The 14,984-nt window shown below is 39.0% G+C and overlaps 1 protein-coding gene and 1 long non-coding RNA gene across 2 annotated transcripts; both read right to left on the reverse strand.

Annotated features, from left to right (window-relative positions):
• Positions 1-599: 599 nt before the first annotated feature.
• Positions 600-2,329, reverse strand: LOC138627314 (uncharacterized). Its single transcript, XR_011311373.1, has 4 exons — positions 2,084-2,329; positions 1,144-1,173; positions 975-1,055; positions 600-775 (listed from the first exon to the last, which is right to left on the reverse strand). It is a non-coding gene; the product is annotated as an uncharacterized lncRNA (long non-coding RNA).
• Positions 2,330-5,949: 3,620 nt separating this feature from the next.
• unc45b (unc-45 myosin chaperone B) lies at positions 5,950-14,110 on the reverse strand. The gene is made up of 20 exons (XM_069709380.1): positions 13,986-14,110; positions 13,091-13,252; positions 12,931-12,967; positions 12,624-12,799; positions 11,783-11,872; positions 11,473-11,640; positions 11,175-11,340; positions 10,817-10,987; positions 10,509-10,680; positions 10,098-10,398; positions 9,808-9,902; positions 9,475-9,616; positions 9,252-9,392; positions 9,038-9,165; positions 8,261-8,327; positions 8,022-8,135; positions 7,704-7,819; positions 7,474-7,591; positions 7,203-7,358; positions 5,950-6,632 (listed from the first exon to the last, which is right to left on the reverse strand). The coding sequence occupies exons 2-20, from the start codon at positions 13,250-13,252 to the stop codon at positions 6,360-6,362; spliced, it is 2,793 nt and encodes a 930-aa protein (XP_069565481.1). The 5' UTR covers positions 13,986-14,110; the 3' UTR covers positions 5,950-6,359.
• Positions 14,111-14,984: the final 874 nt, after the last annotated feature.

Here is a 14,984-nt window from a genome sequence, read left to right on the forward strand (position 1 = left end):
CCTCTTTACGAGTGCGCCACTGGATACACAGATTAAAAATCGACAAGCCCTCTGCTGGCCAAATCCCACATCTTTCTCCAGCAACAGACTAATACCTCTGGTATTTTTTCTCCAGGTGTAATTTGGAAACGCCTTAAATTAGGGCTGGGCAATATATTGATATTTCCTTGGTATCGCCAGACTAGATATTGTCTTTGAATAAAGTGTATCAAAATCAAAAATCATACTATCGAGATGAGGCATATGTGTTGTCTTACCCTGATTTTAAAAACAGAATTATAGGATCGTGATGGAATTTTCTGAAAATACCACACTGTACTAACTTTTCTAATTTGTCTTTACCCAGTTTTCTCATTGTATTCACATTATTCTTGATTATTTATTACTTTTTTTTAAATTATTTTATAAATGTTTTGTTAAAACAATAGTCATCCCTACAATATATTGTCACAAATTAAATAGATAAAGCCATTTGGTCAAAGATATCGTGATATTTCATTTTGCCCTGAGCCTACTTGTTTTGGTGCTCCTGTAATAATATACAGTAACTTGTGGAGGAACAATAATTAAAAAAAAATTTTTTTTAAAACAGCAGCCAGTTTATTAAAAGCATTTTCATTTACAAATTCAAAGTTCAATTAAACTGCAGAGATTGAAGCTCTTTGGTCAGGTTGAGGGAGAGCTGCATCATCTGATCCAGTAAATTTACATTTACATTTGTCTTTTTTTATGTAAATTGCCATCAGAACTGAGACTAGTGCTAGAAGCACCAAACCTGTGGAAACAAGAGAGTAATAATTAGGACAACTGTATCAATAACAACAAAAGAATATCTTGAGCTTGCAGTTAAATAAAATAAACAACACAACATGGAAAGTATACTTTTAAAGAGGTGAAACCGCTTGCTGCTATCAACAGAAAAAACATAGACTGTGAAGACAAAAGTATCATAGCTAATGGTGATCAGAACTTGCCGATGATAATGTATCTTGGTCCTCTACCGTTCTGCCCAGTGTTTTGGATTCCCCTGGGGGTATCAGATGATGTCGCGGGAGCTGGAGTAAAGGGGGAAAACTCCAGTCAAAGGTCAATCAAAGCAGTGAGCAGCATTATTTAAGGAGTCGATCTGCAGGAAAAGCTTACCATTAAGAGAGAGGCAAATGCTGCTGAGGTCTATTTGAGAATAAAAGAGAAATGTTACAGTGTTATTAGACAGACTCGCATCAGTCAGTGGATATCGGAAAAGATATTAAACTAAAAACAATGTGACTACTTCTGTATATTTGACAAGAAAATAGGTGAAAATTGTACCATCAGTGTCATTGGCATTGAGCTTGCATTATTAAATGGAAACAATTCAGGGAAAATAAGGGTCTAAATTAGCACTAAAAGTGTTAAATATTACATTATAAAACTGAGATATTCAACAGCTAAAATGTAGGGAATCTTAGCGGTGACATGGTGTCCTCTAGAGGATTTACAAGTGTAGTACACTTTTTTTTTGTATGTGTGTCCTCTAGAGCAGGGGTGTCAAACTCATTTTAGTTAAGGGGCGACATACTGCCCACTTTCATCTCAAGTGGGCCAGACCAGTAAATTCATAGCATAATAACGCGTACATACCGACAATATTTCTCTATGTTTAAATCATTGGTGAAGGTTTTTGGATGTTAAACCCTATTTTAAGGTCTTTCTACAATAAACCAGAAACATAAAGACCAAAAACTCAGACATCAGCCCACTGTTTATCTGCCTGGGCTCTCCTCTGCAGATTCCCTAGCAGCGAGCGCTTCTGCCTCCGGAGCAGACATCGCATTTACGCTGTTTTACACAATTACTGGATTGATTAAAAAAAAATTACAAAATGTTTGTACTCATAAACCTCCATATTCTCATAGAAATGCAATCTATGCCCGCCAGAGGGTCCGGCTCGGCCCGCCGGATGACTTTGCTAAGTGTGAAAATTACAGAAAGACAGAGATTGCATTTCTATGAGAATATGGAGGTTTATGAGAAAAAAATTTTAAGGAAGTTTTAAGGAACAGCAAGAACATTAAGGGCGTCCAAAGAGAAATGTATATACCTGTGCATTTTTCGGTCTTGATATAACCATCTTTTCCTTCAAAGTCACAGGCCTGGACAACAGAGTTGGAAGAGCTGGACACGAATGCCCGCCGGTCATGTAGACAGACAGTATGGGGTGATGGAGGACCTGAGCAATTTGTCATGCGCTGGTGAACAAAGAGGGGATTGTCGTTGCAAAAAACTTGAGTCACGTTAGCAGCACATCCTGCTGTCACGCAGAAAAACACTTGCGCAGATGCGTTTCCACCTGTAACAGTACGGATACAATACAAAATTATTATTATTATTATTTTTTTTAAATATCTAAACTTATTGTTAATCATGATAATAGTCTAAACAAGAGAAGACATTATTTTACCTGCTGTCGATGGAAAGCACTGAGCAACATGAAGCAGAAAACTGAAGATCAGCTCTGTTGAGACAAAAAAGTTCAACTGAAGGTTGTCTGATGGCGAACACTAACCATGATTTTAGTTCACAAAGAGTCAGACACTTACGTTTCATGTTGAAGATCGGCGCTGAGGAGGCTTTCCGGGTCGCAAATCAGTCCTGCTGTCTTCCACTGCTGCTTGCGATGAGACTGCTGCAATCAGGATCCTTGGAATTTGAGGAAGTCTTTCATCCGACTGATGCGCGTATTCCTCACCTTTCTTCTTTTGTATAGCTTGAAAGGCGTTTGGGGGAAGTGACACATGCGCGCAGAACTACCGGAATGGCAGAAGAGGAGGAGTGGCTGCTATTAATAGCGAATCAGAAGTCATTCACATAAATGCCCAACTCGTGTCATTTATGGTGCGGGATATGAACATTAGCGCGAACTCTGGGCATTCTGGGAAAAACGTTACTATCCCGACACGCTGCACCAGGTAATGGGGTTGTCCTATAATGCCCCGAGTTCATGGTTGAGTGACATGTGTTGGGCGTTATTGTAGTTCTTAAAATAATTGTTTGTATTGTAGTTTTTAAAATAATTGTTTGTATAGTACGATAAGAGTCCATCTCTGATTAATAATTTATCGAGGAGTCTTAGACGTTGAGTTCAGTTCAAATCTGTTTCACACCGCTTTCTCAAACAGTTTACATAAATCGTTAACCATCAATGTAAAACTCTAGACGCAATCTCTCATTAAAACAGTATCACTGCGTTGAAATTATACAACGTGGAAGTTGCTGCTTTCACATTCTGCAGGAATTTGTGTTTTGATTCTGACCACCAAGGGCTTTTTTTTTGTTTGTTTTTTGCACTGCGAGGGGAAATTCTTCCGCTACAGCAGCATCCGGAGGGGGAGTGCTGCAACAGGCTGCCACCCCCGCTGCGCCAAACCAACCTGAGGTGCATAGTTTTGGGTGATGGGAGGAAGCCGGAGAACCCGGAGAGAACCCACGCAAGCACAGGGAGAACATGCAAACTCAGCGCAGAAAGGCCCAGGACTGGATTCAAACCCGGAACCTTTTTTTTTTTGCTGTGAGGCGACAATGCTAACCACTGCACCACCGTTTATTGCCGAATGATATACCATAATTAAACTTATTGCCGACTGACGTACTATAACAAAACTAATCTCTTAAACCAACAAATTGGGGAAATAAATTTCTGACAATTCCAGCCGATAGGTGTCATATGTAGAGTTTTTTTTCTCGCACATCCTGAGTGTAAATAAATGGGGCAACTTGAGGATTAGCTAATATTTATTTTTAAGAACATGATATCGTACTGTATACTGTAAGAGGTGGGGTACATGGAAGAACAGGAGGGGGGCAAGGAAGAGCAGTTTCTAATGACATAGGAGCTACTGTAGTAGACCATGTTGTTGTTCATGGAAAGATAATTGAGGGAACCAGAACAAAGAATGCAACCCAACATCAGCAGATTCTCTGTGTCCACCAAAATCCAGAGATTCAGAGATGAGAAATTGCAGTCATTGAAAGATGTCATTACTACTGTATACAGATGTTTCAGTGCATCACTTTGCCAATATACAGTAACATTTATACTTTTTTGTAGAAACAGATGTCCTTCCAACCTCGCATGGCAAATGTAAGGTTGGAAGGACACCTGTGTTCTCCCAGCAGTAAAAGGCTCTCATACTTGACATGGTCCTTCAATACAACGTTATTAGACTGCGTGAGAAACAACATTTACAGTATTGGAAATTTGGAAGGAATCAACAGTCAGCCTTTACATCATTGACAGTGTCCTCCAACGGAACATCTAATTTGCATTTTGTCTTTGTCCTTTTCCCACTACTTTATTTTTTCTGAACGAAAATGTAAGTATGAAATGTTTTCCCTTTTTTGGGGGAAATTCAAAATTACATTGCATTTCATTTAGCTGACGCTTTTATCCAAAACGACTTACAGGAAGTGCATTTCAACCATGAGGGTACAAAACCCAGAACAACAGGAATCAAGAAAAGTTGAAATTTCCATTTCCAAAGTGCTATTTTAAGCACTACTAAAGTACTACTTATTTTTCCCTTTTCAAGTTAAATTCGGAGGAGGTGCGTTTTTAGTTTGCGGTAGGAAGATGTACAGACTTCCTGCTGTCCTGATGTCATTGGGGAGCTCATTCCACCATTTAGGAGCCAGGACAGAAAACAGTCGTGATTTTGTAGTGTTCAGCTCGCAGTGAGGGAGCAACAAGCCGATTGGTAGAAGCAGAGCGGAGGGAGCGGGCTGGGATGTAAGGTTGGACCATGTCCTGGATGTACACTGGAACCGATCAAAATGCATTTACTATATTGTAAACAAACATGTTTTCTGTCAATTGACTGCGTCAGTCTGCATGTCCTGCCTGTGTTGTGCATATCGTCTTCCGGTGTTGATGTGTTGTCGTTGAATAGCACAGTGGTGAAATCACTTTGACGTGTATCTTTGACTCAAGAAGTTGTTATTCAGACAACAATCATACCGATGTCAGGCACTTTCACGTGCATATGTTTATATAGGTTACAGTCTGTGGTACATACTCAGGAGTGTTTGTTATAACTCCAGTTTCATCAATCAATCATTGTATTTGCGGTCCAATGTGTGATTGGACGGGGTAAAATGAATGTGTGACGTGGAAATGTAACATCTACATGATTAATTTAGAAGAAGAAAAAAAAACGTACTTATTCGCACAACCGCCGCGAAAGCAGGACTAAATGACCGGTGTCTGTCAGCACCTAACACAATATGTCATAATGAAGGCGTGCAGCGGAGTAGGAAGAGTACAATGGAGCCCTGCGAGACTCACGTTGGAAAACGAATAACATGATTGGTTGATGAAATTGACGTTTTACGAAACGCTTTTAATGGTCCCCTCCACTGGTAAGCCCTGAACATCTCTTTTAAATAAACTGTATAGGGCTCTTTTATTAGTAGTTGGTGTTTAAAATGATCTCTGATTGAACCACTGTTTTGAATATTGAATGTCATAATAAAGAATAATTGTTTGTAATGGAACCGCGTCTCCTACTCATCAGTATAACAAACGTGAATGACTTCTGAATTATTGACTGGGTTATCCTGCTCTTAGTTGGCACTCAGCTTCCTGCCACATAATGTTTTAGAACAAATATTTTAAATGAAGTTACTTTCTTTTCAGATTTTACAAGCTGGGCATTACATTACATACAGTTTAGAAATTATGTTTCTTTCTAGAAAACCTAAACACTATAATCACTAGAACTACTATATAATAAAAAAAATTAACAATGTGAAAATTGTTCTCTTGTAAAATGTGGGCAATAGATAGATAGATAGATAGATAGATAGATAGATAGATAGATAGATAGATAGATAGATAGATAGATAGATAGATAGATAGATAGATAGATAGATAGATAGATAGATAGATAGATAGATAGATAGATAGATAGATAGATAGATAGATAGATAGATAGATAGATAGATAGATAGATAGATAGATACTGAAACATTATTTGTTATTTAAAGGGTATTTTCGGGCTCACCTAACCATACAAATACAAAAAAAAGTGGGACCTGTTGTTAAACAAACCCATTGAAATGGATCCATCTTAAAACATTCACTTACAATCATACCTCAGCACAAACAATACAAATACATATATTCTGCTGTAGCTGAGAATCAGAGATGTTTCACTGGAAATCCCCCATATGTACTGATTTATTGTGAGGGATTGTATTTGTTAATTGGGAGCCAGGTTATTTCTCTGATGTGGAAAAAGCATTTGGAAAAAAAACCTCCTACCTAACAGAGGAAATAAAGAAGTATGTCCATTGCTGTTGTTTGGTTTGTTGCCAGCATTTTAAGATGGGCTGGTGAAGGGTTTGATGAGACCAAGATCCATTGCTCTGACTATGCAAGTGCGGGCCACATCAATGGCATCCTGCCTCTTAGGATTGTCCGCCGCTTTGCCAATCACTGTGAGGATTTCCAGCAGCTCACTCTCGACCAGCTTCTTGGCCAGCTCATTGTCATCTGAGTTGAGCATGTTGAAGACAATCACAAGTCCACGATGCTGGATCATAGGGTTTTCATGGATACATAACCTCTGCAAGATCTCGAGCCATTGGGTAGTCTGTTGTGACAGATCATTTGTTCATGTCAGTCTCTTTGTTTTTAATAGTTCAGGTATTTTTTGAACAATAATATGAACAACAAAAGCTGGGGCTTAAAATGTTGAATGAGTGTTGTTGTTGTTTTTTTTTTTAAAGGAGTTCTACCCTGTCATAGACATTAAAATGTAACATAAGTATTACAGATTAATACCATAATGGTTTAGCCTGTACTATTATAAATTAGTCCTCCTTAAGTTTATGGTGTAAAACCCATTCACTGGCATTAACAGTGTCAAGGCTCTTGTCACTAAACACAGACAATGCAACACTGCATGGTGCCTCAAACAGAATGAAGGAGGGTAAGGTGTCAGTGTCTCACTTTTTCCTGATCAAATTCAAAGTCAAATTCAATTTCCTGTTGGATTTCAGTTGGTGTAAGTTTTAAACTCTTTAAGGCAAAATAACCTGGACAATTCTGCGCTTTTGTCATGGTGGGGCACACATGCTTTCAAAATGAAGTCCGACGTGACACTGAAATTAATATTCTACAATTAATAAAAACAAAACACAAGTGAACAATTTATACATACCACCCGGGTCATTTTGGTGCACAGTTTCTTCTGAGTAGCAGTGATCATGGCCAGAGCTCCAGCTGCAGCTACCTGAAGACCATCGTCCTCCTCGCCACACAGCAACACCAGCAGCTTCAGCTTATCATTGCCGTCTTCCAGGTAACGATCTTGGATCTAAAACACATTCAGTTAATTTTTTTATGAACCTGTTGGAAAACCTTGTTCAGCTACATTTTGCACTCTGACTATGTGTCATCCATCATCATGTGATGGCTTTAGCCGACCTCACCTCTTTACACGTCACAAGGTTGCACATGCATTCAGTGGCAGCCTGCCTAATCTGGTCGTGCTCCTCAAACATGTAGTTCTCAATCTCTGGCAAAGCCTTCTCTTTCACAATCTTTAATCTAAAAAACAGAGGAAGGATGAGACAAAAAAAACAACACAATAAGGCTTCTAGGAAATAAGTTATTTTGCATCCAGGTCAATGTAATATGATGCAGTGGTGAGAAATGTCACCTTAGTTTTTCACTGAAACCAGCGAAGTTGGTGAGGCCTCGCAGAGCTTCGTAGTTTTGCATTCCATCTCGATCTGTTTGAAGGAGGTTAACTAAAGGCCGCACCACCTCATACACCTGTCAGCCAAGACAGAAATGAACTGACAATGAATTGATGAACTACTATGAGGTAACAACAGATCAGCAGAGATAAATTCTCCAAATGAGAAGTAAACATGAAGTGAAAAGTGGAAGTAAAGTGAAAAGTGTGGAGACAAGGGGTGATTAGGAAGGATGTGGTGCCCCCCCCGGAAATTTCCATTCCTGTTGCGTATCTTACCCTCTCTCCAGGGAAGGCGATTTCTGGGTTGGAGATAGCTGCTATCTTGGCCAAGGCGTGCCCGGCTTTTACCTTTCCAACATCTGTTCCTTCAAGAGCCAATGGAATCAAAGCCTGAGGGCGACAGTAGACAACAACCGTGGGGATACTGTGGTTTGTAAAACATTATTACATATTGCTGTGACTTCATAAATTATTGTGGATTTACGTGTTTATTGATTTTCAGAATTATCACTCACCTTCCCTCCACCTTGAGCAACAATAGTACCACGATCTTTGGGATCCTCTGACAATGCCAAGAAAACCCTGAAGATGAAAATCAAAAATATGTTCAAAAATATAATATTTTTGGGCAATGTTGCAATTTCACATTTGTTCATGTAACACATTTATAGACAATATAAATTGACCAAGGAGCTGCACAACATCAGACAGAATATAACAAATAAAATAGACTAGAAAATACTTAGGTATTAAAGAATCATAACAATATAAAGGTAGACAACACAAAAAATGACATGAGCAGTTATTCATAATGCAATTAATTAATTTCAAACATTACATTTTAATTTTAATTGGGCCTAATCTGAAAAAAGCACAAAAAGATATGTTTTCACTCAAGATTTGAACAGTGTTAGTGAAGTTGATGACCTGATCTGGAGGGGAAGGATTTGGGAAGCAACAACTGAGAGTGACCTTGTCAAGATCTTTAAAAGAGGTGAAGCTAAATCTCTTAAACTGGCTTTAACAACAGATTTAATCTGCTTCAAGTTTAAAAGAAGAATCAAAAGTAACACAGGTTCTTCACACGAGGTTCACAGGAGGGCAACATAGAGCCGAGACTAAGATTAAATATTATCAAGTGACTGTGTTGGTAGTTGAGAGGGAGTGAGCAGCAAAAATCTCTGTTTTTTTCTTCACTGAGATTAAGAGAATTTTCCAAAAGCAAAATTTGTTTGATGACAGGTCAGAATGTGTTATGATCACTTTAGTGTGAAATGCTTGCTGTCCTATACCTTGACAGCATCTCTTTGGTCTTATCAGTCAAGATTGAGCTGTCTGCTTTCACCATGACAGCAAGAGCTGATGTAACTCCAGCTTTCAGCAGCCTTTTCACCCTCTTCTCTATAAAGTCCTTCTTGTCCTGAGAAGAAAAGTGACAGTGTAGATATGCAGATGTGCACATGCTTGATCATCAACTGTTGTCTGAATTTCCATTCCTTCTTTTACCTTGGGGTGTTGCTCGGGCACATGTTGTTTTGAGAACTTGGCGAGTTGAACCAGCTCTGGGATGATTTCCTTCTTGTCATAGCAGTTGGTGCAGTTGATCAGGATGCAAGCAACTGCATATAAGATTGTTTTATCTTGAGACTAAAAACAGGGAGAAAAGACAGACGTTACCAGCAATGTCTCATCAGATATACAGTATGTTTCTTGTCTCTTATTTCCATACTTTACACAGATCAAACATGGCTTTCAGGGCAAGCTCATCCTCCACAAAGTCATCTTTCACATCAGCGTCATTAGTCAGATAGGCAAGTCCCTCGATAGCCCACTTCCTTGTTTTTGTATCAATCTGGGGATTACAGAGCCACCTAGAGAAGTTTAAAAAAGGAAACATTTAACAGTGTGTAGAGTGATGATGGGAAGTAGGATTGCATTGACAATGTTACCCATTTAAAGGAATAATAATATATTTTTTTGTTTGTATGACATGTATATTTTTCTATCATTTTGAACAATAAGTTTTAACCATTTAACCATTTAACTGTGTGTGAGTACTCACTTCCGGCACTGCTTAGCCAGCTTCTCTGTTGAGCCCTCAGCAAACTGCCTTAAACTGTAGTCGTCACCTCCGGCTGAACCCAGTTTACAGAGACCCTGGAAAACACATGGACATCAAAACTGTGTAGTGTAATTTAACCTTTCTATATTCTTTTAATAGACTGAACGGCATAACATTTGAGCCCATGCATTTGAGGAACAGTAACTGCTCACCAAGTGTTAATATTCCCGTACTTTTTGACCTGTGTTGAATAATAAAGTTCTGTTATATTCTTTTCGAGGCACACTTACCACCAGTGCACGTATTTTAATCTTTTCATTCTTGGTCTTCTTGTAGATGTCCTTAAGCAGTGACACACCATTGCTAATAATGAAGCTGGCACGGCTCATCTTTGAGGCAGCATGGATCAGTGCCTCCACCGCAACCATCTGGTCTACCTCACGTTCGGAGCCACACAGTGCCACCATCATCTCCATGATGCCCTGGCGTCCTACTAGGGCATTCCCGACATCGAAGGGGCCCTGCAGGAGCCCTGAGATGGTGTTGATAGCATGAATGGTCTTGTCCATGTTGTTGGGGTCAATTTTGGATCTGTGAGAAATTGATGGAGGAAATTAAATAATTTACATTAGCTGAGTCTCCATGTAGAAGGCCTCCATTGAACACTTGTAAACTGAGGATCTCTCTTTTTTTGGACATACTTGATATAGTCATCACAAATGTCCCTGAAGTTGTCTCTCTCTGGGTCACACTTGAGGTCGTCATATAGCTTGTTGAGGAGCACGCTGGCGATCAGCTGTGTGTTATCTGTCAAAGGCAGTTGGTCTGGCAGTTCAGAAACTTGCCCGCAGACCTTGAGGATCTTCTTCAGTCCTGGAGAACAAGCACATATGTGCACACATGTAAACTTTAAATTAACCATGTTAGGGCATGTCAGGGTTTGTCTGGGTTGCAGCAACAGACTGTCGCTCAAACCAAATAAGTGCCCTGATACAGTTATCTGGCTCACCATTGTCGATAGTGAAGAGGGCCCTGGTGTTGTTTTTCTCTTTCTTTTCTTTTCGAGGTACATTCTTGCTCAGGAGGTTTAGTGCCTGGTCTCTGCCGTGGCCAGACACCTTCTTACTTGCAACCATCTCCAGCAGAGACAGAAGGATAGTTTTCAGGTCTTTAGCTGCATCTGCAAAGAAATGGATAAAAGAAAAGATTGTGTGTCTCAATCCATAGATCTGTGAAAAAATACAGCAGCATAGCTGAAGCCATTCCCTTTAAAATAATGTCTGTGGGGTTTTGCCAAAGATTAAAGCGTGAGCACTGAATAAGTGTCCACAATAAAATCTACTTTTTATCACAAATGATTTTCTCACCCAAAACCAAGGCTGCTTCTTTCCCATATTCCCTTGTATCTTCACCAGTGAGGGAGTCGTTAACGCACTGGAAGAGGTTGCAGGTAGCCAGTGCAATCTCCTCGTTGTCGATCGCCATGATGCTGCACATTTTATCAACACCCACCATGTTAGCAATGGCCATTGCCTGTTCAGGGGAAGTGAAAAAATATATATATTGTGAGGAACATGCCATATAATTAATATTGGCATCACAGAGGAGGAAACTTTTGAACTTCTTGACTTTAACTTTGTCTGCAACTTGACTAATTTTTCTCACCCGCGCCTTGTGTCCTGTGCACATTCCTGACAAAGTACGAATAGACGCCAGGATCATTTCTGGTTTGCCTGTCTCTATCATGTTGAGCAGGAGAGGCACTCCGTTGTTCTGGAAGATTCTCTCTGCTCCAGCGTCTTCTCTTGCCAGCACAATCAGGTTGTTGGCAGCCTAGGCATTAAAGAGGAATTGCAGCTTTTTCAAAACCTGAGGTCAACTATGCAACTTTGTCTGCAACTTGACTAATTTTCACAATGAAAACAGAAAGTGTCCTTATTCCCTGTTTTTGCCTCTAATTACTAAAAACACCCACTTTGTCCCTCTTGTCCTTTTCCATTTCTTCATCGAGGAGAATTTCAAACATTTTCTGCACCCTTGAATCTGTGGAGAATGTTGTTTTGAGCTGTGGAGAAAAAAAGGCAACTGTAAATTTAACTTTGAACATTTTTCTGTACTGTAAGTGATATTGACATGTACCTGTCATAGTCTGTACTACATTTGTTTGTTTTGATTTAATGTAAGTAGAAGTACATTTTTCTGTGTTCACATGGAAAGTGATCAAAACTAACTCCACATTTCAACTTAAAGTCATTGTTAAATACAGCCCCTTTTCCTAAAAATTTGGGTAGCTGTGTAAAATGTAATTAAAAACAAAATGCAATGATTTGAAAATCTCATAAACATGTCTCAAAAAAGTTGGGAAACCACTACCTCTTTATTGTATCACTTCCTTTTATGACACTACACATGTTTGACAACTGAGGAGACCAGTTTCTGGAGTTTTTCAATTGAAATGTTATCCTATTACAGCCTGATATAGGATTTCAGCTGCTCAACAGTTCAGGGTCTCCTAGTTAGTATTTTTTGTTTTGCAAATTCAAAATGAGCATATATTTTTTTATAAAACAATAAAAAAATTCTCCGTTTCAACATTTGATAAGTTGATTTTTGCTTAATTCCAATTAAATATGGGTTTATCAGATTTCCAAATCACTGCATTCTGTTTTTATTTTACACAGCGTCCCAACTTTTTTGGAAACGGGATTTTACATCTAGCAGCACTGATGTCATGTTATAGCTTGCTGGATGCTGTTATGCCAGCAATATGTGGAGTCCTGTATGTACTTTTACATGTGTTTCTGCTAAATGCTGACCTTTTCCTGGATCTCTGCTCCCAGCCTGCGAAGAGTCTCCAGGAAGGTTTTGTTCTTTGGTTCGAGGGTGGCACATCTCTGCACATCCTTGAAAGCCATGTCCAGTTTTCCAAGCTTCTCCAGAGCTTGGCAGCGCCGGTACAAGGCCTTAATGTCTGCTGCATCTACATCAATTGCTATGCAAGAGGGCAAAAAAGCCGTCATGAACTTGTATCAATTAGTTTAAAATAATGTTTATTTGTTTTGGTGGCATTGATGCGGCTAAATGTTTACAGTTGGTTACATTTTGTATTAATTTATGTCCTACCTTTGGATGCGTCCGATGCTGCATTTGTATAGTTTTCCTGTAAGAAAACAAACAAACACACAAAAAACAAAGATTGAAAAAAAAAAAAAAAAAAAAGTCTTTGCCGGAAAATGTGCAATTATAATTTGTTCGTCATATACTGCTTTAACAAAATGCTTACCTTTTTTAGGTAGCATGCAGATCTGTTCCTGTGAATGACAGCCAACACCTTTTTGTCATTGCACACCTTGATGGCTTTAGTGTAGGACTCGATGGCCTTGTCTATATCTGCTGCCTGAAAATATTTGTTTCCCTCATCTTTTAGCTGTATTGGGTCTTCCATCTGGTGGAAAATTAGATTATTGGTTATGACACATATATTGATATAACATTTGATTTTTCATGTAATATCTTACAGCTAACACTCTTTCATCACTTTTAGTGTATGAGTATCGACTCACCAGCTGAAGCTCAAATTAATAGTGTCTTCAGTCAAGCGAATGCAAATGTGCTATTTTAACAGTAATTAAGCCACTAAAGCTTTATATCAAATTCATACATTTCAATCACATGAAGAAACTTCGGGATAAAAACAAACACTTCAAAGAAGCTGCAGGTTAAAAAATGTCTTTTACTTTTTTGTCATCTAAAATGTTAAGATTATTACAAATAGCCTATAGAAGCAGTTCAAACCCTATACAACCATTCACCCAGAAAAGTAGTAATCATCATATGTCACTATTAAAATTAGTATCTAAAGGTACTGAAGCATTAGAAATTTTCTTTTTCATTCTCACCATTCTTGCCAATAGCTGTTCAGCTGACCTGGGTCCCCTATAGCAAATGGCCAAGCACATGCTATCTCTAACTTTAAATGGCCTCCCTACTGGCCTTATATGGGCATGGTGATCGCACCCCACTGTGAGCCTTGCAACAAATGCCACTTTGCCAAACAACCGAAACCATCGCCTCGTGCTCCCCTGATAGGCATAGTCTGTGTCCTTACCCTAAGTACCCTCTGCATGCCTCACTGTCACTCAAAAGAAACAAAGATCTGTGTGGAAGCTGGTCTGTACCTTTCGGTTGTGTTTCTTGTTCAATCTTCTTCTTTGTTCTTTGCTTGTGTGTTTTCCTTCTGTGCAGATGATCTGGACTTTCAGTCACTCCTGTTTGTTACAAACTTTTTCTGTCTTATGTTAGCTTCCCCCACCAACACCTTACTTTTATTTATAGGGGATCTCAATGGGGTGGGACAGAACTAAAGTGGTCCCTCCATGACACATATGGGTTCCTTCAAAAATACATAAAAACTTCCAAGATCCACTTTGGAATGAAGGTAATTAAAATCATGACTACTTGTGCTTTACCAAATATCATTTCAGTGTTGCGCTATTATTCAAGGCTTTATAAATAAACAAATAATTTTTGAATGAGTAAATTATCTGAGTGACCCCCTCAAACATGGTCTGCTCCTGATAAGGTCTATTTAGGGCACAGACAGCTGAGAACTCACCAGCAAATGCCTGATGTGGCAACAGGGGGGCTTAAAGAGTGTGTGTGTGTTGGGAGACGGGGGGGGGGGGGGTTCAGACAACTGTAGTACCACAGTGGAGGCTGGCAGCTTCTGGAAAGAGCTCGAGTTTCGTGGGTTGGGGTTGGGCATTTAGTTGTGATGATAGCGGTTAGAGAATTGTTACACCAAGTGGGGTCCTGATGAAGGAAATGTGCACATATGTCTATGTCTTATGTTTGAGAGTGAAATAAAATGTCATATAAGAGAAAAACACAATAGACCAACTGGAGAACTGGTTTGAAAAACTATGAATGAATATTTAATATGAATGTTTAAAATGAGATAACCTGTGAGTGCTGTTTCATTAGACTTTTCTTAGATATTATATGAATTATGTATGTCCACAGTCAGATAATTCTTAATGTATTAATTTTAGAAAATGTGGGAAAGTGAATAGTAAATGATACCATTCCATGGTTATTTTTCCCTGTTTACTAGGGCCTGCTCTTCTTTTTTTTTACATCCCTTCCAATTGTTTGTAGTACCACACAGCATACAGTGT

This window comes from Brachyistius frenatus, unplaced genomic scaffold, assembly GCF_029030835.1.
Source record: "Brachyistius frenatus isolate BFR_SWC_R1_liver_20210118 unplaced genomic scaffold, ASM2903083v1 Contig_83, whole genome shotgun sequence".
Classification (NCBI taxonomy): Eukaryota; Metazoa; Chordata; class Actinopteri; family Embiotocidae; genus Brachyistius; species Brachyistius frenatus.